We start from the raw sequence: 25299 nt of genomic DNA on the forward strand, positions 1-25299 counted from the left end.
GCGGGATTTTCGGGGAAGATGGCGGTGCGGAAGAAGGACGGTGGGCCGAATGTGAAATATTTCGAGGCCTCGGATACGGTTTCGCAGTTTGATAATGTCCGCCTGTGGCTGGGGAAGAATTATAAAAAGGTGAGAGGCCGCAGTGTGGGGCCGGGAGCGGGGCTGAGAGTGGATTGTCCCGGCCCCAAACCGCCCCACAGAGAGAGGGATTCACCCCTCTCCCCAGAGCCGCTTCCCCCCTTTACCCTCCTCATCCTCCCAATTCTACCACCCCATCCTCTCCTTCCTCCACCCCCTCCCATCATTTTCCATCCCTTCTCCTGTCACAATTCCCACCCCCTCATCATCCTCCTCCCATCTCCATCCTCCCTTTCCCCCTCCACTTCCCGCAGCCCCACCATCATCCTCCCCAACCAGACCCGCTTTCACCCCCTGTCCCAATTCCCCGATCACCATCTTCCCCAACACCCTCTTACCCCAATTCCCACCCCCCATCACCCCCCCCCCCCCGATCACCCCCCCCCCCCCGATCACCCCCCCCCCCGATCACCCCCCCCCCCCGATCACCCCCCCCCCCCGATCACCCCCCCCCCCCCGATCACCCCCCCCCGATCACCCCCCCCCGATCACCCCCCCCCCCCCCGATCACCCCCCCCCCCCCCCGATCACCCCCCCCCCCCGATCACCCCCCCCCCCCGATCACCCCCCCCGATCACCCCCCCCCCCCCGATCACCCCCCCCCCCCCGATCACCCCCCCCCCCCCGATCACCCCCCCCCCCCCGATCACCCCCCCCCCCCCGATCACCCCCCCCCCCATCACCCCCCCCCGATCACCCCCCCCCCCCCGATCACCCCCCCCCCCCGATCATCCCCCCGCCCCCCCTTCACCTCCCAAACAATTCCCCCTCTCTTTCCCCATCATCATCATCCCCCCACAATAATCATCCCCCCGCCTCCCAAAATTCTGCTATCGCCCTTCAGGAGCTTGACTTACTCATGGTCAGTTGGACATTCAAACCCTGTCACAAGTCTGAGCTCAGTATCTCAGGCCTTCCGAAATCTGAATGCTCGTCCCAGCAGCCACATTCTCTCTCACTCATGCCTGCTCTGAAGAGTCAGATCAGACTGACAATGTTACCCGTGTTTCTCTCTCCATCGATACTGCCAGAGTTTATCCAGCATGTTTCTATTTCTGATATCACTCTCATTCTCTCTTCTCATGACAACCCACACAATTCTGCATCATTTAATGACATAAAATGTTGAAATACAACTCTATATGTGGATGTTTTAATTTTATTAGCCCTCAATATCTGAGCTGGCTCCCTGTGAATTATTTCCCTCTGAGAGTCATGGAGTTTTACAGTGCAGTAAGAGGCCCTTCAGGCCATCGTGTCTGTGCTGGCCATCAAACACCTATCTATTCTAATAATATATTCTGAAGGAATAGGGCCTAGAAAAGGTGAAGGCGGGAAAGTCTGTACGGAACCAGGAGAAATGGCAGAGGTGCTCAATGAGTATTTTGCCTTGGTTTTCACAGAGGAGAAGGACCTGGGTGGATGTACTGTGGGCGTGCGGTGGACTGAAAAGATTGAGTATGTGGACTTTAAGAAAGAGGTTGTGCTGGAATCTTTGAATGGCATCAAGATAGATAAGTCGCCGGGTCCGGATGGAATGTACCCCAGGTTACTGTGGGAGGCGAGGGAAGAGATTGCAGAGCCTCTGGCGATGATCTTTGCGTCGTCGATGGAGACGGGAGAGGTGTTGGAGGATTGCGGATGTGGTCCCTATTTTCAAGAAAGGGAATAGGGATAGCCCAGGAAATTACCAACCGGTGAGTCTAACCTCAGTGGTTGGTAAGCTGATGGAGAAGATCCTGAGGGACAAGATTTATGAGCATTTAGAGAGGTTTAGTATGCTCAAGAATACTCAGCATGGCTTTGTCAAAGGCAGATCGTGCCTTACGAGCCTGGTGGAGTTCTTCGAAAATGTGACTAAACACATTGACGAAGGGAAAGCAGTAGATGTGGTTTATATGGATTTTAGCAAGGTGTTCGATCAGGTCCCCCATGCAAGGCTTCTAGAAAAAGTGAGAGGGCATGGGATCCAGAACTGGCTTGTCCAAAGAAGGCAGAGAGTGTGTATAGATGGGTCTTTTTCTAATTGGAGGTCGGTCACCAATGGTGTGCCCCAGGGATCTGTTCTGGGACCCTTGCTGTTTGTCATTTTCATAAATGACCTGGATGAGGAAGTGGAAGGATGGGTTGGTAAGTTTGCCGATGACATGAAGGTTGGTGGGGTTGTGGATAGCCTGGAGGGATGTCAGAAGTTACAGAGGGACATAGATAGGATGCAAGACTGAGCGGAGAAGTGGCAGATGGACTTCAACCCAGATAAATGCATAGTGGTCCATTTTGGCAGGTCAAATGGGATGAAGGAGTACAATATAAAGGGAAAGACTCTTAGTACTGTAGAGGATCAGAAGGACCTTGGGGTCCAGGTTCATAGGACTCTGAAATCGGCCCCGCAGGTGGAGGAGGTGGTTAAGAAGGCGTATGGTGTGCTGGCCTTTATCAATCGAGGGATTGAGTTTAGGAGTCCGGGGATAATGATGCAGCTATATAAGACCCTCCTCAGACCCCACTTGGAGTACTGTGCTCAGTTCTGGTCGCCTCATTACAGGAAGGATGTGGAAAAGATTGAAAGGGTGCAGAGGAGATTTACAAGGATGTTGCCTGGATTGAGTGGCATGCCTTATGAGGATAGGCTGAGGGAGCTCGGTCTTTTCTCCTTGGAGAGACGTAGGATGAGAGGAGACCTAATAGAGGTATATAAGATGTTGAGAGGCATAGATCGGGTGGACTCTCAGAGGCTTTTCCCCAGGGTGGAAATGGCTGCTACGAGAGGACACAGGTTTAAGGTGCTGGGGGATAGGTACAGGGGAAATGTTAGGGGGAAGTGTTTCACTCAGAGGGTGGTGGGCGAGTGGAATCGGCTGCCGTCAGTGGTGGTGGAGGCAAACTCAATAGGGTCTTTTAAGAGACTCCTGGATGAGTACATGGGACTTAATAGGATGGAGGGTTATAGGTAGGCCTAAAAGGTAGGGATATGTTCTGCACAACTTGTGGGGCCGAAGGGCCTGTTTTGTGCTGTAGTTTTCTATGTTTCTAATCCCATTTGGTCCGCACTGTTGTATGCTGTGGCGTTTCGAGTGCTCATCTAAATACTTCTTAACTGCTGTGAGGGTTCCTGCCTCTTGCACCCTTTCAGGCAGTGAGTTCCAGATTCCCACCACTCTGGGTGAAAATGTTGTTCCTCAAATCCCCTCCTGCCCCTTACCTTAAATCTACGCCCCTGGTGAGGTCATGCCTCACAAATTTTGTTGAGTTTTTTGAGGAGGTGACAAAAACGATTGATGAGGGAAGGGCCGTGGATGTCGTCTATGTGAATTTTAGTAAAGCGTTTGACAAGGTCCCTCATGGCAGGCTGGTGCAAAAGCTTAAATCTCACAGGACAAAAGGTGAGCTTGCTAGATGGGTGGAGAACTGGCTTCGCCATAGAAGACAGAGGGTAGCAGTGGAGGGGTCTTTTTCCGGTTGGAGGTCTGTGACTAGTGGTGTTCTGCAGGGCTCTGTACTGGGACCTCGGCTGTTTGTGATATATATAAATGATTTGGAGGAAGATGTAGCTGGTGTGATCAGTAAGTTTGCGGACAACACGAAGATTGCTGGAGTTGCGGATAGTGATGAACATTGTCAGAGAATACAACAGGATATAGACAGGCTGGAACATTGGGCGGAGAAATGGCAGATGGAATTTAATCCAGATAAATGCCCCTGGTGATGCATTTCGGTAGATCTAATGTAAGGGGGAGCTATACAATAAATGGCAGAACTATCAGGAGTATAGACACACAGAGGGACCTGGGTGTACAAGTGCACAGATCCTTAAAGGTGGCAGCACAGGTGGAGAGGGTGGTGAAGAAGGCATGTGGCATACTTGCCTTTATTGGACGGGGCATAGAATATAAAAGTTGGCATATGATGTTGCAGCTGTATAGAACGTTGGTTAGGCCACATTTGGAATACTGCGTCCAGTTCTGGTCGCCACACTACCAGAAGGACGTGGAGGCTTTGGAGAGAGTGCAGAAAAGGTTTACCAGGATGTTGCCTGGTATGGAGGGTATTAGCTATGAGGAGAGATTGGGTAAACTGGGGTTGTTCTCCCTGGAAAGACGGAGGATGAAGGGCAACCTAATAGAGGTGTATAAAATTATGAAGGGCATAGATAGAGTGAACAGTGGGAAGCTTTTTCCCCAGGTCGGAGGTGACGAACACAAGGGGACACAGGTTCAAGGTGAGGGGGGGCGGGGGAGGTTCAACACAGATGTCAGGGGGATGTATTTTACACAGAGGGTGGTGGGGGCCTGGAATGCACTGCCAAGCAAGGTGATTGAGGCAGACACGCTGGGATCGTTTAAGACTTATCTAGATCGCCACATGAACAGACTGGGAATAGAGGAATGCAAACTAATGGTCTAGTTGGGCACATGAGCGGCACAGGCTTGGAGGGTTGAAGGGCCTGTTCCTGTGCTGTATTATTCTTTGTTCTTTGGTTATTGACCCCTCTACTTTTGGGAAAAGTTCCTCCCTATCTACCCTGTTTTATGAGGGACATACTTTGTACACCTCAAATCAGGGCCCCCCTCAGCCTTCTCTGCTCGAAGGGAAACAACCCCAGCCTATCCAGCCTCTATTGATAGCTGAAACGCTCCAGCCCAGGCAGCATCCTGGTGAATGTCCTCTGCACCCTCTCGAATGCAACCACGTCCTTCCTATCTTATTACCATACAGTTGCTATTCTACCAAGTGAAACCTTTAATTATAAATCCACCTTTGCTTCTGTATTGTTGGCACCCATTTAAAAAGGATGATCTCGGTCCAGATGTTAACGTTGGCAGAACAAACTGTTTTTCCATTCTCAAATGATTATATAGTTGTGAACAACCGTCCATTGAGTCTCAGTACTTCATTCTGAAAATGACCATTCCTGCAGGATCACTCCCAGCCTAATCAAGCAGTGGTATTTTAAATAGACTTTCATTTCCCTGCTTGGACCGGCGAAGGCTAACATTCCTATGATGTGAGATGGAATGAGTTTAAAGTTTATTATTGTCCCAAGTGGGCTTACATTTTAACACTTCAATGAAGCTACTGTGAAAATCCCTTCGTCGTCAGTCACACTCCGGCACCTATTCGGGTACACAGAAGGAAAATTTAGCATGGCTAATGCATCTAACCTTTTGGACTGTGGGAGGAAACCCACACAGACACGGGAAGAACGTACAGACTCAGTTACCTGAGATGGGAATTGAACCCAGGCCCCTGGCACTGTGAAGCAGCAGTATTAACCACTGCCACCGTGCACATTGTGTAACATTAGCAGACTTTGGGCTCTTTCCTTACAGCCCTTTCGCTGGCCACATGTAGCTGATAGTTCATGCTTTTGGGTAGCTCGGCTAACTTGGGTAATTATGTTGAGAACTAAGTTTGGTGTGTGTCGATCATAAATCCACCCATATGCTGAAACTCTCTGGCAGTTCGGTGGTTGACGAACTGTATTTAATGTGTTGTTGAAGTAACTGTCAGGCAATATATTAACTGGCTGAATTCTTGAATGTTGTTTAAAAAAGAGAGACACTGAAGCTTTTTGCCTGACACCCATCAGGATAGCTACACAAGACAAACCAATAAGGGCGGCACGGTAGCACAGTGGTTAGCACTGCTGCTTCACAGCTCCAGGGTCCCAGGTTCGATTCCCGGCTTGGGTCACTGTCTGTGTGGAGTTTGCACATTCTCCTCGTGGGTTTCCTCCCACAGTCCAAAGATGTGCGGGTTAGGTTGATTGGCCAGGTTAAAAATTGTCCCTTAGAGTCCTGAGATGCGTAGGTTAGAGGGATTAGAGGGATTAGCGGGTAAATGTGTGGGGGTCGGGCCTGGGTGGGATTGTGGTCAGTGCAGACTCGATGGGCCGAATGGCCTCCTTCTGCACTGTCGGGTTTCTATGATTTCTATGAACAATGTGTGGGCATGCTCTTGTCTGCAAAGGATAGGGCCCTGGGTGTGTAAATATATGGAGCTTCCAGCAGGTATGAGAGTCAGACTGTGAGCCTAACTGATCTTAAATTGTGTGTGTAATTCTGAACACAAGTGCTGTCCAATCGCGGGATTACATCCAATGTTGGACGCTGTTTTGAGCTTTGCAAGAACGTATTGATTGGGTACAGTCTGTACCTGGCCCGTTGTGAACAGCGAAAGGGACATGCGGGTTGATGCAATTCGCCAGTCTTTAGGACATATAACCCACATAACTGGCATCACACCAGCACTGCAACTGACCTCCCACATTATTCATCTGTGTGATAGGCAGAACACCTTTTTCAATGACACCATATTGGCTCCCCTCTCAGCCCAGCTGTCACTGACATCTTTGTTGGTTTCCACGGGAAACGTGTCTTTGATGGACTGACACCTGACGTGCCCCTTTCATATTTCTGACACGGAGATGATATATTTGCTATATTAGAATCCACAGCTGGACGTAAGAACTTCTTTACACATATTAATGGACTCCATCCAGTGTTCAAATTCACTTTTGTAATGGGGCATGTCAGATGAGCTTGCATTCCTCGATGTGTTAATTGAGAAATCTGTCACTGGGTTCTCTCTCCTGCTGCGTACCCGAATCCTATCTCGTCAGTATAAAGAACAAAGAACAGTACAGCACAGGAAACAGGCCCTTCGGCCCTCCAAGTCTGTGTCGCTCCTTGGTCCAACTAGACCAATCGTTTGTATCCCTCCATTCCCAGGCTGCTCATGTGACTATCCAGGTAAGTCTTAAACAATGTCAGCGTGCCTGCCTCCACCACCCTACTTGGCAGCGCATTCCAGGCCCCCACCACCCTCTGTGTAAAAAACATCCCTCTGATATCTGAGTTATACTTCGCCCCTCTCACCTTGAGCCCGTCACCCCTCGTGATCGTCACCTCCGACCTGGGAAAAAGCTTCCCACTGTTCACCCTATCTATACCCTTCATAATCTTGTACACCTCTATTAGATCTCCCCTCATTCTCCGTCTTTCCAGGGAGAACAACCCCAGTTTACCCAATCTCTCCTCATAGCTAAGACCCTCCATTCCAGGCAACATCCTGGTAAACCTTCTCTGCACTCTCTCTAACGCCTCCACGTCCTTCTGGTAGTGCGGCGACCAGAACTGGACGCAGTACTCCAAATGTGGCCTAACCAGCGTTCTATACAGCTGCATCATCAGACTCCAGCTTTTATACTTTATACCCCGTCCTATAAAGGCAAGCATACCATATGCCTTCTTCACCACCTTCTCCACCTGTGTTGCCACCTTCAAGGATTTGTGGATTTGCACACCTAGGTCCCTCTGTGTTTCTATACTCCTGATGACTCTGCCATTTATTGTATAACTCCTCCCTACATTATTTCTTCCAAAATGCATCACTTCGCATTTATCCAGATTAAACTCCATCTGCCACCTCTCCGCCCAATTTTCCAGCCTATCTATATCCTGCTGTATTGCCCGACAATGCTCTTCGCTGTCCGCAAGTCCAGCCATCTTCGTGTCATCTGCAAACTTGCTGATTACACCAGTTACACCTTCTTCCAAATCATTTATATATATCACAAATAGCAGAGGCCCCACTACAGAGCCCTGCGAAACACCACTGGTTACAGACCTCCAGCCGGAAAAAGACCCTTCGACCACTGCCCTCTGTCTCCTATGGCCAAGCCAGTTCTCCACCCATCTAGCCACTTCTCCTTGTATCCCATGAGCCTTAACCTTCTTAACCAACCTGCCATGTGGGACTTTGTCAAATGCCTTACTGAAATCCATATAGACGACATCCACGGCCCTTCCTTCATCAACTGTTTTTGTCACTTCCTCAAAAAACTCCACCAAATTTGTAAGGCACGACCTCCCTCTTACAAAACCATACATGTTGGGATTTCTATAGTTCCATGTGTTATGAGATTGGCCTGATCAGGAACCTCGTAAATGGGGCTCAAACCGTTTCCTCGTCATAGAACCGTTACAGTGCAGAAGGAGACCACTCTTATTGGGTCCACTGTTATTTGTCATTTATATTAATGATTTGGATGAGAATATAGGAGGTATGGTCAGTACGTTTGCAGATGACACCAAGATTGGTGGCATAGTGGACAGTGAAGAAAGTTATCTCCAATTGCAACGGGATCTTGATCAATTGGGCCAGTGGGCTGACGAATGGCAGATGGAGTTTAATTTAGACAAATGCGAGGTGATGCATTTTGGTAGATTGAACCAGGGCAGGACTTACTCAGTTAATGGTAAGGCGTTGGGGAGAGTTACAGAACAAAGAGATCTAGGGGTACATGTTCATAGCTCCTTGAAAGTGGAGTCACAGGTGGACAGAGTGGTGAAGAAGGCATTCGGTATGCTTGGTTTCATCGGTCAGAACATTGGAATGTCTTGTTGAAGTTGTACAAGACATTGGTAAGGCCACACTTGGAATACTGTGTGCAATTCTGGTCACCCTATTATAGAAAGGATATTATTAAACTAGAAAGAGTGCAGAAAAGATTTACTAGGATGCTACCGGGACTTGATGGATTGAGTTATAAGGAGAAACTGGATAGACTGGGACTTTTTTCTCTGGAGCGTAGGAGGCTGAGGGGTGATCTTATAGAGGTCGATAAAATAATGAGGAGCATAGACAAGGTAGATAGTCAATATCTTTTCCCAAAGGTAGGGGAGTCTAAAACTAGAGGGCATAGGTTTAAGGTGAGAGGGGAGAGATAGAAAAGTGTCCAGAGGGGCAATTTTTTCAGAGGGTGGTGAGTGTCTGGGACGAGCGGCCAGTGGTAGAGGTAGAGGTGGGTACAATTTTGTCTTTTAAAAAGCATTTAGATAGTTACATGGGTACGATGGGTACAGAGGGATATGGGCCAAATGCGGGCAATTGGGATTAGCTTAGGGGGTTTAAAAAAAAAGGGCGGCATGGACAAGTTGGGCCGAAGGGCCTGTTTCCATGCTGTAAACCTCGATGACTCTATAACACTCAGCCCATCGAGCCTGCACCGAAATTGCGAAAGAGCATCTTACCCAGGTCCACACCCCCTGCCCTATCCCCAACACCCCATGCATTTACCATGGCCAATCCACCTAACCTACAAATCTTTGGACACTATGGGACAATTTAGCATGGCCAGTCCACTTAACCTGCACATCTTTAGACTGGGAGGAAACTGGAACATGTCCCTGCTGCTGTTTGTAGTGGGCAAGGTACTGACTGTACCCAACCAGCCTGTGCTTGCAAAGCTGACAACATAGTGTCTAACATTAGAAGTGATTCCGTGATTGAACAGCGCTTGCTAAACAATGCTAATTGTGCTCAGAATTACACTGAAAATGAATTGGGGATTATGAGATGGGCTTGCAGCATGGCTCATTTTCCTGTGCTGGAAGCTACATATATTCACACACACAGGGTCCTTTGCAGCCAGAAGGAGCATGTCCACACATTACCTCTGAACAACAGCTTGGGGGACAGCCATTTCCAAGTACATTCCCCATGCCAATGTCTTGACCAATTGGCGACCTGCCTGGTTTGAATTTAAAATAAAAGTTTGGCAGTTAAGTTAAATGTTCTTTGCTGCATTCTCCCAGTGACATTCTCCATGGCAAGGCCTGTTCACTTGGCAGCCAACCAGCACTCTCTTCTCATGTGATATTAATTGTTGCTGCCTTTATTGTTGGTTTATCTTGCATAGTTTCCCTGATAAGTGCAAGACGAAAAGCTTCAACATGTCTCTCAAGTTCTGTACCATCAAATGACTGTTTATCTGAATTCTATATGCATTTCCTGTCGATGAATGTGTTCTTTGTGACATCTTTATACCAGTCATTTCCACTATAAATTTCTCATGTGTGCCGTTACAAGTGTAGAGTTTTGCTGTGGATTCTTTCAGGTGGTGCTGGTCACTGCTGACATGGGCTGAGTATCTCGGATTCAGGGTGTGCCTGGACTGGATAATAGCTAATTGTACAATCGTTAACTTTGGGATGTAACAATAGGGCAGCCTCATGATCCAAATTGGATATCTGTGTTGTTGAAGACAGACCAAGATAAATACTTGCTAAGATTGGGCTGATAAATCATGAAGCTGCTATATTTCATAGCGGCTGCGTTAATTGTCTATGAATTGTGTTTAATTGAATGCAAGCCAAGGGGAGATTCACTTGTGTCAGTGTAAATAGACACAGACTAAAACTGGTTGTTGGATTTGGAGGTGCGTGCTTGTAATGTGTAAGCTGATAACTCTTGTGCAGATTAGTCTCAGTTATGTCCATCACCAACTGGCTTTCTGGAACATGGTAGCAGAGGATAGTTGCCTAAAAGGTGAAGGTTGGAAGGGTTAACCACAGGCAGAACGAGAGTGAGAGCACCTACAGCAGGTCAGGCTAGCATAGCACAAGTGACAGTACTAGAATGAATCCGAGGAATGCACAAGGAACAGTTTGTAGGTGCTCCAGGTATGACTCGACCGATCATGATGTGATGAAGTTGACAATGATGCAGAGAATTCTGAAGAAGTGGAGGAAAATATCAGTGAATCCAAATAAATTAGACTTCTCACACCCGACCTTTTGTTTAAAATAGGCAAAGTTTGACATCTCAGTTACCCGCTCGGAGAAAAAAGCCACAAGAATCCACAGTTTTGAAGAATGTCAGAAAAGTAGAACATTTTACAATATCTGTTATGTTGATTCTGGATGTTAGAACATGAGACAAATAAGAATTCCCAAGCCAACAGCTGAAGCACACAATACTGTGCATTAAATGGCTGATGTGACCACGACACAGCCCATAGATTTCTTAGCAACTCATCCAGCCATAAGTGATCACTGAAAAGCTGGCCAAAAACAATAAGCGCCCCCACCCCCCGCCCGCCCTCTCCACCTGTACCTCTCATACTCGAGGTGACAGTGCTGAGGAGCAGAATGTAGGCTGTATGGTGATAGGCCAGTGGTTCCCAAACTTTTTTCACTGGGCCGCACTTTCGGAATAAAAATTTGCTCTCGCCACACCAGATTTTTTATTGATAAGAAATACATTCAAAAACAATAAAAAACAACTCCTAGCAGTGCTTGATTCATAACATAGAACACAACCACTTTATAATATGATCATGGGACATCCAGAAAGTATAAAACAATGCAGCTACATAAAAGCATGATTCATTCCCAAAATATACTTATAGACGAGCCTCTGACAGATGTAACCTTAAGTAAGTATACAAACTCAATGAGAGGTGTGAGCTTGTTTTTGTCTGGTAACCTCATTTATATTAGGTCTAATTTGAGACAAACAAACTCTCATCTCCTCATCAACACAAAGAAGCCTTTCTCTTTTCTGGTCTTTGATATTTGTCAGAGCTGAAAATCCCTGTTCACAACAATGTGTCGTGGAGAACTGTAGAAGAATAGCTAGTGCTCTTGAAGAGATGCGTGGATACTGTTTCTGGTTGTATATACAAAAAGAGTCCAGTGGCATACTCCCGTGTTTCATTTTCAAGGTGCAATCACTCGAAATGCAGGCCATTTCCTCCTCCTCATCCAATGTCAGACCTGAACAGCTGGAATTCGCAAAGGGGTCTCTAACCCATTCGAATTTTCTGCAGACAACGATGGGAAGTAATGATCAATCTTTTCTACCAGTGTTGCAAGATGTTCCTGTCTGAGGCCGCACAATTCATTGCTCGTTTTAAACCTTTTTCCCAGTGGGAACATTTCGAGGTTATGTTGCATCGCTCTTCCGAGCCAGAGCTGATGCTTTTTTTTCAATGCAGTTAGTTTGTCTGTAGTTGTGAGGATATTGTCATCGCGGCCTTGCATACTGGCATTGAGCACATTCAGCCGGGAAAAGATATCGGCCAAATATGCCAGCTTTGCACACCAGTCACTGTCATCCAGTTGGTGGTACAATGGGTTCCCTCCTTGTTCCAAAAATTATCTTAATTCGTTCTTCAGTTCCAACACCCGATTTAAAACTTTTCCGCGGGATATCCAGCGAACCTCCGAGTGCAGAATTAGGATTTGATGTTTTGATTCCATGTCTTTGCAGAGTTGAGCAAATAACCGCGCCTTTAGTGGTTTTGCTTTGATGAAGTTCACAATGCGCACAGTCTGATCCAGAACCAACTTCAAATCAGCGACAAGGGTCTTGGTGATTAATGCCTCTCTGTGTAAAAAAACATTGAGTTGATATTACATCTGGATTTTTCTGTTTGATGAGTGCCACCAAGCCTCTCACATTCCCTATCATACATGGCGCTCCATCCGTACAAATTCCAATACAAGAATCCCATGAAATCTCAACTTTTTCCAAATACTCAGACAAGGTTTGGAAAATATCTTGTCCTCTGGTATGTTTTTCAAGTTCCTTGCAAAATAGAAACTGTGTGATTATTTCGTCACTGTGAATGAATCTGATATAGGCAAGCAACTGTTCTTTTCCTCGAATGTCGGTCGATTCATCAACATGAATGGCAAATTTAGAATTCTTCATACTTTCGGAAACACGCTTCTCAATATTAGCTGACATATCAACTGTTCTTCTGCGAATTGTATTATCAGACAAAGGAATTTCCATAACTTCTCGCTCAGCATCATCACCAAACAAAGTTTTCACAATCAAGCTGCAGGCAGGCTGGATCCATTTTTCAGCGATTGTATGTGGTTTTGACTGTTGAGCAATCAATTCAGCCACTTGGTAAGATACAATCTGCATCTTATCTGAGACTGTCATTCGTTTTTAGAAATATGATCGTTGGCATTTCTGCTGTTCCAAAAGCCTTTCAAAATATTGAACATCCTTGTTTGCCAGATTTCCATGTTTTGACAACAGATGTCTTTTCATCTTGCTTGGGACCATATTGGAATTGGAAAGCTTCTCACCACAGATCAAACACATAGGCCAAGGTACGTTTTAATCTCCAGTCCATGTGAAACCGAAACTCAGATAGCTATCCATATATTGTCGACAAACTTTCTTTTTTGGAGGTTTGCTTGGGCCTGCTACTGGTGTAGAATTAAACAACTCTTCTTCAGCCCTCTGTTCGAACGGCGATTCTGGATCACAACGTGGACTCGGATCGTCCTCAGCATCACTTGATGCTCTTGCTCTCACTTTGGAAAAATATCTATCCATGTTTAAATGTTTCTTTGATTGTCCTTGAATCTTCCCGCCACACTTGCCATCCTCTCTCGCCGCACCAGTGTGGCGCGTCGCACCCTTTGGGAACCACTGTGATAGGCTGACTGATCAGGCTGTACACGATGGATCAATCACATCCAAAGGCCAATCGCCTGAAGTGGGTCAAACTGAAACAGAAAATGCTGGAAAATCTCAGCAGGTCAGGCAGCGTCTGTGGAGAGAGAACAGAGTGAATGTTTGTGTCCCTATGACTCTTCAATTTTGCCAGTATTTCATGTTTTTGTTTGAGATTCCGCAGTATTTTGCTTTTACTGCCTGAAATGGGTACTCAACTGACATATGTTCCAGGAGAGTCCAGTGAGTGGAGGGATGTGACTGTTGTGGGATGTGCAGGAACAGCTACTGACAAGTTTAAATATTGGTTAAATGTTCAAGATGATGGCCAATGGAATGCGATGAATGAATGGAAAGAAATGAACTGCAGTGAGGGTTCTAATCGTGGTTCTGAAAGTGAATCAAAAAAGATCATGTGCCAGAGAAAGAGTCTTCGAGCGAGAGACATCTTCCAGTCATGATCCTGAAAGACATTGATTTGATTTATTATTGTCACATGTATTAGCATACAGTGAAAAGTATTGTTTCTTGCGCGCTATACAGACAAAGCATACCATTCATAGAGAAGGAAACGAGGCAGTGCAGACTGTAGGGTTGCAGTCATAGTTAGGGTGTCGAGAAAGATCAACTTAGTGCAAGGTAGGTCCATTCAAAAGTCTGACAGCAGCAGGGAAGAAGCTGTTCTTGAGTCGGTTGGTACGTGACCTCAGACTTTTGTATCTTTTTCCTGAAGGAAGAAGGTGGAAGAGAGAATGTCCGGGGGGTGTGGGGTCCTTAATTATGCTGGCTGCTTTGCCGAGGCAACGGGAAGTATAGACAGAGTCAATGGATGGGAGGCTGGTTTGCGTGATGGATTGGGCTACATTCACGACCTTTTGTAGTTTCTTGCGGTCTTGGGCAGAGCAGCAAGTAGATGAAAAGAGGACAGTCTCGCTATGAGGACTAGAAGCAGAGGTCCTCATGACTGTGATGTTTTGGTGGCTGCCAATAAGCAAGAGAGTAAACTAATGAGAGACAGAACAAAAGGAATAAGATGATCGGGAGGAATTTGGAGTTTATTCTGAAGTATCAGATGGGATAGCCGGCTTTGTCACATAGATAGATTTGTGTGGAAAAGATCCTTACAGGTGGGACTCAAATTTAAAGTGACGCTAGTTTCTTGGGATTTTAAAGAGCGATTAGGCAATATAATTGGAGTGGACTGGCCCACAGCGGGAAAAGTAATTGTGAAATTCTTCTTTACTGTTGTTTTGGCCAGGTATTTGTGGGAGTGTAGATGAATTGACATCAAAGCTGTGTTTCTGCAGGCTGTAAAACGTCTGAGGTGTTTCTGAAACCATCTAAAGAGGCAAGCGAGGCAGGAGGGAAACTAAAACTGAACTGTATGGCCTGAATGATGCCTCAAGGGTCTGGTAATTATCAATGAGATCTGTTTTACTGAAAGCAGGCTGTGTGCAACTGAAAAACACATCCTGCAATGTTTTATCGGTATCAATAAGGGAAGATTTCAGGCATCTGAAAAACGCCACTGAGATGGGGCTGGAGAATGGGACGAGCTGGATAGCTCTTTCGGGAGCTAGTACAGACACAGTGGACTGAATGGCCTCCTTCTGTGCAGTAAAATTCTAAGACCTTCATGATGCCTGTTGATGATTTCTTCTGGGATGGTGCAGTGGAATTTAAGAAATTCCACTGAATCAATATGATTCAAGTGGACTCTAAGATGGGAAATCAGGCTCCAGGAGCGTTTAAATGTATTAGTTTAAATATATTAATAAATATGTTAGTAACTAGAATCAGCCTGGAGTAACTTTGAATGAGCAATCCTACTTGGAGAGTGTTACTCCTATCCCAGGTAAACATGCTAGTTTATCACAAAAAGGTGATGTCTCATCTAAAGAAGAAACTGAGCAGTTGTGAAGCTTGAATTGGTCAGTTGAATTGGTTCTGTATTTAGACAAGACCAGATGTTAGTCGGACCAGCTAAGTCCGACAGTGAAGCATTTTTAAAAGCAAATGAAAAACTTTAAGACAATTAAATATGGAGAAATGTGCATTTAAGCTTCCATCCTTGGGTGGCCCAAATTACATGAAATTAGTCATATTTAGTGACGCTTCTTATGCTAAATTTCCTGGCGGGTATTTGACTGCGGTGGGTTTCAGAATATGTATGATGGGTGCAAATGGGAAAGAAGTTACCCTTTAGCCTCAGAAACCAAAAAAATAAAAAGGATTGTTCAAAGCACTTTAGCTGAAGAAACACTGACTCCTATGGAAGCAGCGGATATGGGATTCCACATGTCAAATATTGCGGAAACTCAGTACAAGAGCCATGAAGTTTGCCCGTTGAATGTTACATAGGTAATCAATATGGGTGGGAGGGTGAGCTATGAGGAGGATGCAGAGATGCTTCAGCGCGATTTGGACAGGATGAGTGTGTGGGTATATGCATGGCAGATGCAGTATCATGTGGACAAATGTGAGGTTATCCACTTGGGCAGCAATCATAGGGAAGGCAGTTATTATTTGAATGGATGTAAATATATGGGGTTACGGGGATAGGGCCTGGGTAGGATTGTTGTCAGTGCAGGCTCGATGGGCTAAATGGCCTCCTTCGGCCATGTTAGGGATTCTACGATTCACCAACTGGTTGTCAGGAGTTTAACAATTTCATCCTTACATTCAGATGTGAGCTTTGCTGGCAAGGCTGGCACTTGTTGCGTAACCTTCATTGCCCCTGTCAAGATAGTGCTGAGCCACCTGACACACAGGACACAGCTGTCAAACCGTCAGTTGCCCAGAGTGGGCACTTGGGTGGCATATTCCTTAGGGGCCAAGTGAATTATGGGATGTGCAAGACAAGCCACTTGCACGTTTAAATATTGGTTAAATGTTTAGGGTGACGGCCAAGAAGCCAAGTCCATAGATAGGCAGAACGGGTGTAACAGCACAGAGCAAGAAAGCGCAGTGCAAGGTGTGTGTGTGTAGGTGTCTTGTTCCTTGCTAGTTCTACGGTTACGTCTCTTGCAGATTGCCTGGACTCATCCGACAGAACAGCAGGCGATTTGTGAATAGCTTCCTCTTTGCCCTCCCTTTTGCGAGAACCTGCTTCCAAGGATGCCTCTCCGAGTCGTTCATGGGTTCTGCATACAAACAGTTCAAAACTCTAAATGGCTGCTATCCCAAACTGTGGAATCATACTTTGATATCAGCGATTGGGTTAGCCCAAGTCTAGACATAATCCCATCCATTATCTTTTCACCAAAGTAGTTAGCCTTTTAAATGTCCCGGCCACTAACTTGAATGGTCCTGTTCTTCCAGGTTTGGTGAGATAGGAAAGAGCTATTTAAACCACCAGGGAAACCATTATTGATGAGTTTCTCTTTACACTTACGAGAATATGCGTTAGTTTTCAAATGTTTTCACGTGTCTGGGTATGTCTATTTGCAATCCACTTGGAGCCTTCTAGAAGCTTGATAGTACTTTTTCCTTTATTCTTTCATGGGCTGGGGGAATTTGCTGGCAAGGTCAACAGTTGTTGCCCATCCCTAATTACCCTTCAACTAGTTTTTTGCTTGGCCATTTCAGAGGGGCATTTGAGAGTCAACCACATTGCTATGGGTCTGGAGTCACATGTAGACCAGACCAGGTAAGGATGGCAGATTTCCTTCCCTAAAGGATATTAGTGAACTAGATGGGTTTTTCCAACAATCAATGATAGCTTCTTGGTCATTGTTACTGTGATGAACATCCGATTCCTGATTTTATTAATTGAATTTAAACTCCACAAGCTGTCGTGGTGGGATTTTGTGGTATTTAAACTGAATTGCTAAAATTGAGAATGAGCAACATTGCAGTTGTAAAAGGACCTTTGGCAGTCACTTTTAAGGCTCTTTGTGTCCATTTTAAAGAAAGATTAGGGCCAAAATTCTCCCGTCTCATCCATCACGGGAATCATAGTGCACAAGACAGAAAATTTGATGGACCATTGAAAGGTCTGTTGAGCTCAGTCTTGGGGCGCACGCGGCCAGAGAATCCCACCCTCGGGTCTTTTACAAAATCTATAATATCACAATTACACATTTGTGACACATAAAATGATCACGTACCAGAGAAAGAACCTCCAATAGTGCAAGAGGGAGATCTTACAGTAGCGCACCCAAAATGCAGTAGACGCCCTGAACTGAATAGATAACACAACCAAATAAAGGCCGCAGAACAGTCAGCAGAAAGCAAAGCAGAAATCCTCATGATTGTGAAGTTTTATGAATGCCATTAAACTCGAAGATACTCTGATGAGAAGCAAAATGAAATGTTATTGGATAGTTGGTGAGAGTTTGGAGTTTATTTTGAGTTATAAGGGGTACCAGATCAAGGTGAACCAGCTTTGATACATAGATGGATCTGTGTTGCAAAGGTTCTTACCGATGGGACTCGAAAGGCTTTATAAAGCAAGGCTAGTTGCTTAGGGTTTTGAAAGGGACTGGATGTTAGAGTGGACTGTCCCTCAGATGGCAAAATAATATCGAAAATCCTTTACGCTCTTTTGCCCACTTTTTCACGGGAGTGTAGATTAATCAACACAAGTCACACTTCTGCAGGGTGATAACTTTCAGAGAGAAGTGTTTCTGAAATTGCCCAAGATGCAGAAGGAAAACTGTGGAAACTAAACAAATGTGTCCATAACCTGAATGATGCTTCCGGGCTGTGGGTGCTTTTCAGTGAGATCTGTTTTGCTGAAAATTGGTTGTGTTTACTGAAGACAATGTCATATTAGTATCAGAAAGGAATATTTTTGGCATCTTCCCATCTAGTGATGGGAGACAAGGAAATAGCTGAGGAACTTAATAAGTACTTTGCGTCAGTCTTCACAGTAGAAGACATGAGTAATATCCCAACAATTCAGGAAAGTCAGGGGGCAGAGTTGAATATGGTTGCCATCACAAAGGAGAAAGTGCCAGAGAAACTAAAAGGTCTGAAAATTGATAAATCTCCGGGCCCAGATGGGCTACATCCTAGAGTTCTAAAGGAGATAGCTGAAGAAATAGTGGAGGCGTTAGTTATGATCTTTCAAAAGTCACTGGAGTCAGGGAAAGTCCCAGAGGATTGGAAAATCGCTGTTGTAACCCCACTGTTCAAGAAGGGAACAAGAAAAAAGATGGAAAATTATAGGCCAATTAGCCTAACCTCAGTTGTTGGCAAAATTCTAGAATCCATCGTTAAGGATGAGATTTCTAAATTCTTGGAAGTGCAGGGTCGGATTAGGACAAGTCAGCATGGATTTAGTAAGGGGAGGTCGTGCCTGACAAACCTGTTAGAGTTCTTTGAAGAGATAACAAATAGGTTAGACCAAGGAGAGCCAATGGATGTTATCTATCTTGACTTCCAAAAGGCCTTTGACAAGGTGCCTCACGGGAGACTGCTGAGTAAAATAAGGGCCCATGGTATTCGAGGCAAGGTACTAACATGGATTGACGATTGGCTGTCAGACAGAAGGCAGAGAGTTGGGATAAAAGGTTCTTTCTCAGAATGGCAACCGGTGACAAGTGGTGTCCCGCAGGGTTCAGTGTTGGGGCCACAGCTGTTCTCTTTATATATTAACGATCTAGATGACGGGACTGGGGGCATTCTGGCCAAGTTTGCCGATGACACAAAGATAGGTGGAGGGGCAGGTAGTATTGAGGAGGTGGGGAGGCTGCAGAAAGATTTAGACAGTTTAGGAGAGTGGTCCAAGAAGTGGCTGATGAAATTCAACGTGGGCAAGTGCGAGGTCGTGCACTTTGGAAAAAAGAATAGAGGCATGGACTATTTTCTAAACGGTGACAAAATTCATAATGCTAAAGTGCAAAGGGACTTGGGAGTCCTAGTCCAGGATTCTCTAAAGGTAAACTTGCAGGTTGAGTCCGTAATTAAGAAAGCAAATGTAATGTTGTCATTTCTCTCAAGAGGCTTGGAATACAAAAGCAGGGATGTACTTCTGAGGCTTTATAAAGCACTAGTTAGGCCCCATTTGGAGTACTGTGAGCAATTTTGGGCCCCACACCTCAGGAAGGACATACTGGCACTGGAGCGGGTCCAGCGGAGATTCACACGGATGATCCCAGGAATGGTAGGCCTGACATACGATGAACGTCTGAGGATCGTGGGATTATATTCATTGGAGTTTAGGAGGTTGAGGGGAGATCTGATAGAAACTTACAAGATAATGAACGGCTTTGATAGGATGGACGTAGGGAAGTTGTTTCCATTAGCAGGGGAGACTAGGACGCGGGGGCACAGCCTTAGAATAAAAGGGAGTCACTTTAGAACAGAGATGAGGAGAAATTTCTTCAGCCAGAGAGTGGTAGGTCTGTGGAATTCATTGCCACAGAGGGCTGTGGAGGCCGAGACGTTGAGCGTCTTCAAGACAGAAATTGATAAATTCTTGATTTCTCGAGGAATTAAGGGCTATGGGGAGAGAGCGGGTAAATGGAGTTGAAATCAACCATGATTGAATGGTGGAGTGGACTCGATGGGCCGAATGGCCTTACTTCCGCTCCTATTTCTTATGGTCTTATTCATGATGCATGTTGATGATTTCTACTGGAGGTCTTGTTTTAGAACTGGAGAAATGTTATTAATAAGATTAAAGAATTTAAAATTGGTAGTAAAGCTTTTGAGGCTTTTAAATATATTAGTTTAGATATTAAGCAGCTTAGGTATAGAATAATCCAATCAATAGCCTTATTGAGAGCATGCTACTCCCATCCTGGTTAATGATATGAGGTCATTGCAGAATGGTGATGTTATATCGAAAGAAAAGGCAGTCATTGTGGAGTTTGATTGGTCAGTTGAACTCATAGAGATCATCATAGAAACCCTACAGTGCAGAAGGAGGCCATTCGGCCCATCGAGTCTGCACCGACCACAATCCCACCCAGGCCCTACCCCCACACATTTACCCGCTAATCCCTCTAACCTACACATCTCAGGATTCTAAGGGGCAATTTTTAACCTGGCCAATCAACCTAACCCGCACATCTTTGGACTGTGGGAGGAAACCGGAGCACCTGGAGGAAACCCACGCAGACACGAGGAGAATGTGCAAACTCCACACAGACAGTGACCCAAGCCGGGAATCGAACCCGGGACCCTGGCGCTGTGAAGCAGCAGTGCTAACCACTGTGCTACTGTGCCGCTGGGTATTCAGACCAGATCAGATATTAGTTTTAATGTGTTGGAGTTAAATACATTGATGAAATGCTCTAAAGTCAAGAATGATTTTAAGATTTATTGATTTGATTTATTATTGTCACAGTCATAGCTAGGATGCAGAGATAGATCAGCTTAATATTTGATTTGATTTATTATTGTCACGTATTGGGATACAGTGAAAAGTATTGTTTCTTGTGCGCTATACAGACAAAGCATACCGTTCAGGGAGTACATAGGGGAGAAGGAAAGGAGAGAGTGCAGAATATAATGTTACTGTCATAGCTACGGTGTAGAGATAGATCAGCTTAATATTTGATTTATTATTGTCACATGTATTGGGAGACAGTGGAAAGTATTGTTTCTTGCGCACTATACAGACAAAGCATACCGTTCAGAGAGTACATAGGGGAGAAGGAAAGGAGAGAGTGCAGAATATAGTGTTACAGTCATAACCAGAGTGTAGAGAAAGATCAGCTTAATATTTGATTTGATTTATTATTGTCATATGTATTGGGATACAGTGAAAATTATTGCTTCTTGCGCACTATACAGACAAAGCATACCGCTCATAGAGTACATAGGGGAGACGGAAAGGAGAGGGTGTAGAATGTACTGTTACAGTCATAGCTCGGGTGTAGAGAAAGATCAGCTTAACGTGAGGTAGGTTCATTCAAAAGTCTGACAGCAACAGTGAAGAAGCTGTTCTTGAGCCCATTGGTACGTGACCTCAGACTTTTGTATCTTTTTTCCGATGGAATGTCCGGGGTGTGTGGGATCCTTGATTATGCTGGTTGCTTTCCCGAGGCAGCTGGAAGTGTAGACGGAGTCAATGGACAAAAGGGCAAATAAAACATTAAAAAATTGAATCTGGAAATGTGCGGATCCATCCTGAGGTGATGAAGAACCTGAAACGAGTCATTTCACGTGATGCTTCATGTGTTAATTTTCCTGACAGATAAAAAAGTTTTTTTTAAAAGTTTATTTATTAGTCACAAGTAGGCTTACATTAACACTGCAATGAAGTTACTGTGAAAATCCCCGAGTCGCCACACTCCGGCGCCTGTTCGCGTACACTGAGGGAGAATTTATCATGGCCAATCCACCTAACCTGCACATCTTTGGACTGTGGGAGGAAACCGGAGCACCCGGAGGAAACCCATGCAGACACAGGGAGAATGTGCAAACTCCACACAGACAGTGACCCAAGCCGGCAATCGAACCCGGGTCCCTGGCTCTGCGAGGCAGCAGTGCTAACCACTGTGCCACCATGCCGCCTAGATATTTGCATGCAGCAGGCTTTATAATATTTCTGATGGGTCAAAATTGGACATGTCCTTTCACTTGGAAAGCTAAGAAAATAAGAAAGCTTGTTAGAAGCATTTTCATAGAATCATAGAAACCCTACAGCACAGAAAGAGGCCATTCGGCCCATCGAGTCTGCACCGACCACAATCCCACCCAGGCCCTACCCCCATATCCCTACATATTTACCCACTAATCCCTCTAACCTACGCATCTCAGGACACTAAGGGCAATTTTAGCATAGCCAATCCACCTAACCCACACATCTTTGGACTGTGGGAGGAAACCGGAGCACCCGGAGGAAACCCACGCAGACACGGGGAGAATGTGCAAACTCCACACAGACAGTGACCCAAGCCGGGAATCGAACCCAGGTCCCTGGAGCTGTGAAGCAGCAGTGCTAACCACTGTGCTACTGTGCCGCATTTTGTTGAAACCCTGGCTCTTACAGAGGCAGTGGATATGTGATTCTATTAGTCAAACATTGGAAATGAAATTCTGTACATTGGACATCAAAGGTGGTATATCCATTGGAGGTAATTGTTTATTGTGGAAAAATGTACACTCTTTCAAGAGTGAGAAAAGGTTATAGATTGACCTTGCTGACTTGGAGAGGAGGTGGAGCCGGAGCCTCACAATGTAATGCTTTGTACAATAAATGGAGAATTGTGATTTCATTTGTTCTGAAATGTTGGTTATACATTCTAATTTGTAACTTGAGGGATAGAAGTGGTCTATTAATTGTACATGCATTGTGTTTAATTGTATGCAGGTGCTGGACAGTAACTGGAGGTTCATTTGTGTCTATTAAGTGAAACTGGTTGCTGGGTTAGTTTGGAACATGTAACTCTAAATAAATGCTTCTAATATTATGTAAGGATGGGCTCCAGTTTTATCCTTCACCAACTGGCTTTCTGGACTCGGACAACATGAACATCGAACAGTTATTCTGTCATAAATCAATTAGTACAAACCTCCCTTCACATAATACAGAATGATGATGACCCCATATCCCGCAGAGTGGCAATCTCTGTCGGATTGTCCTTCTCGGCAGACTTACCCCCGCTGTAGTTGCACAGCTTGTGTCTTGCCCAACCTCTCTCACTCAGGCTGGATGAGACAAGAGCTGTGCAGCGTGCCCCCGACTGAATCAGTGCAGAATAACTGGGGTGCAGAAAGTTGAGGAATACCCCCTTTATACAGCAGTACCTGCCGTAAAGAGGATGTTTAAAGGGACAAGGGAGCAGGTAAGTTTCACTGGTGAGTGGTTTACTGGGGGAGGAGAGGTGGCCCAGACAGGTGGCCGGAAAAGGGAGCCCCTGCGAGGCTGGGTCTGAGTGTTCAGGCAGCCAGTGTCAACAATTGGGTTTAAAATAGTTGCTGCATACATGTCTCCTCTGGTTCTTTTGCCATTCACCTTTAATCTCTGTCCTCTGGTTATTTCCCTTATAGGAAACAGTTTCTCCTTACTCTATCAGAACCATTCATAATTTTGAATATTTTATCAAATATCCTCTTAACCTTCTGTGAACTGAAGAGTCTAACTGTCTCTGCTCGTTCTATATAACTGAAGCCCATCATTGCTGAAACCATTTTCAAAATCCTTTCTACAGCCTCTCGGAAGTCATCATATGCTTCCTAAAGTGTGGTGCCCATTGTGTCTGTACTGACTCTACTCAGTTCTACTCCCCTGCTCTTTCCCTCAAAGTCCTGCTTTTTTTTTCTTTCTAGGTGCTTATCCAAATCACTCTTCAGCCACGATTAAGTCTGTCCCCACCACACTCTCAGACAGTACATTCCAGACCCTAAGCACGCGCTGTGTGAATCTGTCTCCACCACACTCTGTGTCCTCTGGTTTGTGACACTTCTGCCAATGGTAACAGTTTTGCAGTCTCTACTTTGTTTAGGTTCTTCATGAACCTTTATAATTGTCCGAGTCATAGAGGTTTACAGCATGGAAACAGGCCCTTTGGCCCAACTTGTCCATGCCGCCCTTTTTTTAAAAAAAACCCCTAAGCTAATCCCAATTGCCCGCATTTGGCCCATATCCCTCTATAGCCATCGTACCCATGTAACTGTCTAAATGCTTTTTAAAAGATAAAATTGTACCCACCTCTACTACTACCTCTGGCAGCTTGTTCCAGACACTCACCACCCTCTGTGTGAAAGAATTGCCCCTCTGGACACTTTTGTATCTCTCCCCTCTCACCTTAAACCTATGCCCTCTAGTTTTAGACTCCCCTACCTTTGGGAAAAGATATTGACTATCTACCTTGTCTATGCCCCTCATTATTTTATAGACTTCTATGAGGTCACCCCTCAGCCTCCTACGCTCCAGAGGAAAAAGTCCCAGTCCATCCAGCCTCTCCTTATAACTCAATCCATCAAGTCCTGGTAGCATCCTAGTAAATCTTTTCTGCACTCTTTCTAGTTTAATAATATCCTTTCTATAATCGGGTGACCAGAACTTTACACAGTATTCCAAATGTGGCCTTAACAATGTCTTGTACAACTTTAACAAGACGTCCCAACTCCTGTATTCAATGTTCTGACCGATGAAACCAAGCATGCCGAATGCCTTCTTCACCACTCTGTCCACCTGTGACTCCACTTTCAAGGAGCTATGAACATGTACCCCTAGATCTCTTTGTTCTGTAACTCTCCCCAATGCCTGACCATTAACTGAGTAAGTCCTGCCCTGATTCAATCTACCTCGTTTTCCTGTCTCATTATAATCTATGTCTTCAGTCATCCAGGGAGCTCCTGTTTTGGACAGTCTTCTTTTCCCCATCATGGGAACGTATCTGCACCTGAACTATCTCCTCTTTAAAGGCCTCCCATTGTTTAGCTACTGTTTGATTCCAATCCACCTGGGCCAGATCTCTTCTCAACTCACTGTCATTAAACCGCCTCCAGTTAAATAGTTTTTGCTCGAGTATGTCTTGTTCTTTTTTGTAAGTAACGCCCAATGATGTTATGATCACTGTTTCCCAAATGCTCTCTCGCTAAAACAAACTTAATTTTGTGTTCAGAACTAGGTCCAGCAATGTTTCCTTCCTCACTGGGCTAGAAATAGTGAACAAGGAAGTTCTCTTGTACACATTTCAGGAACTGTTCCCTCTCTGTCATTTATACTGTTACCATCCTAGTCTGTTTTAAGATAATTGGAGTCTCCTATTATCACTACTCCATAGTTCTTGACTCTGTCAGTAATTTGCCTGCAAATTTGTTCTTCTATCTCCATCCCACTATTTGATGACCTGCAGCATAATAAGGGCGATTCTCCCAAAGTGCCCAGTGGGCTGGAATACGGCAGTTTTCTCGCTCATTCTTTTTGCGAACTGAGTGGATAAATCTTTGGGACTCTGTGATCAGAGTCTGTAACATGATTCTTGCCGGTAA

At 45.2% G+C, this 25299-nt stretch overlaps 1 protein-coding gene across 6 annotated transcripts in view; it reads left to right on the forward strand.

Moving 5' to 3' along the window:
* The first annotated feature begins 6 nt into the window (after window positions 1-6).
* Window positions 7-25299, forward strand: part of smarcc2 (SWI/SNF related BAF chromatin remodeling complex subunit C2) — a 305878-nt gene continuing 280585 nt past the window's right edge. For all 6 annotated transcript variants that reach the window (XM_078208999.1, XM_078209004.1, XM_078209000.1 and 3 more), the window contains exon 1: window positions 7-129. In XM_078208999.1, coding sequence (XP_078065125.1) covers window positions 19-129 — 111 coding nt within the window. In that variant the 5' untranslated portion in view covers window positions 7-18. The remainder of the gene's footprint in view (window positions 130-25299) is intronic.

The sequence above is a fragment of the Mustelus asterias genome (assembly GCF_964213995.1).
Source record: "Mustelus asterias chromosome X unlocalized genomic scaffold, sMusAst1.hap1.1 SUPER_X_unloc_5, whole genome shotgun sequence".
In the NCBI taxonomy this organism is placed as follows: Eukaryota; Metazoa; Chordata; class Chondrichthyes; order Carcharhiniformes; family Triakidae; genus Mustelus; species Mustelus asterias.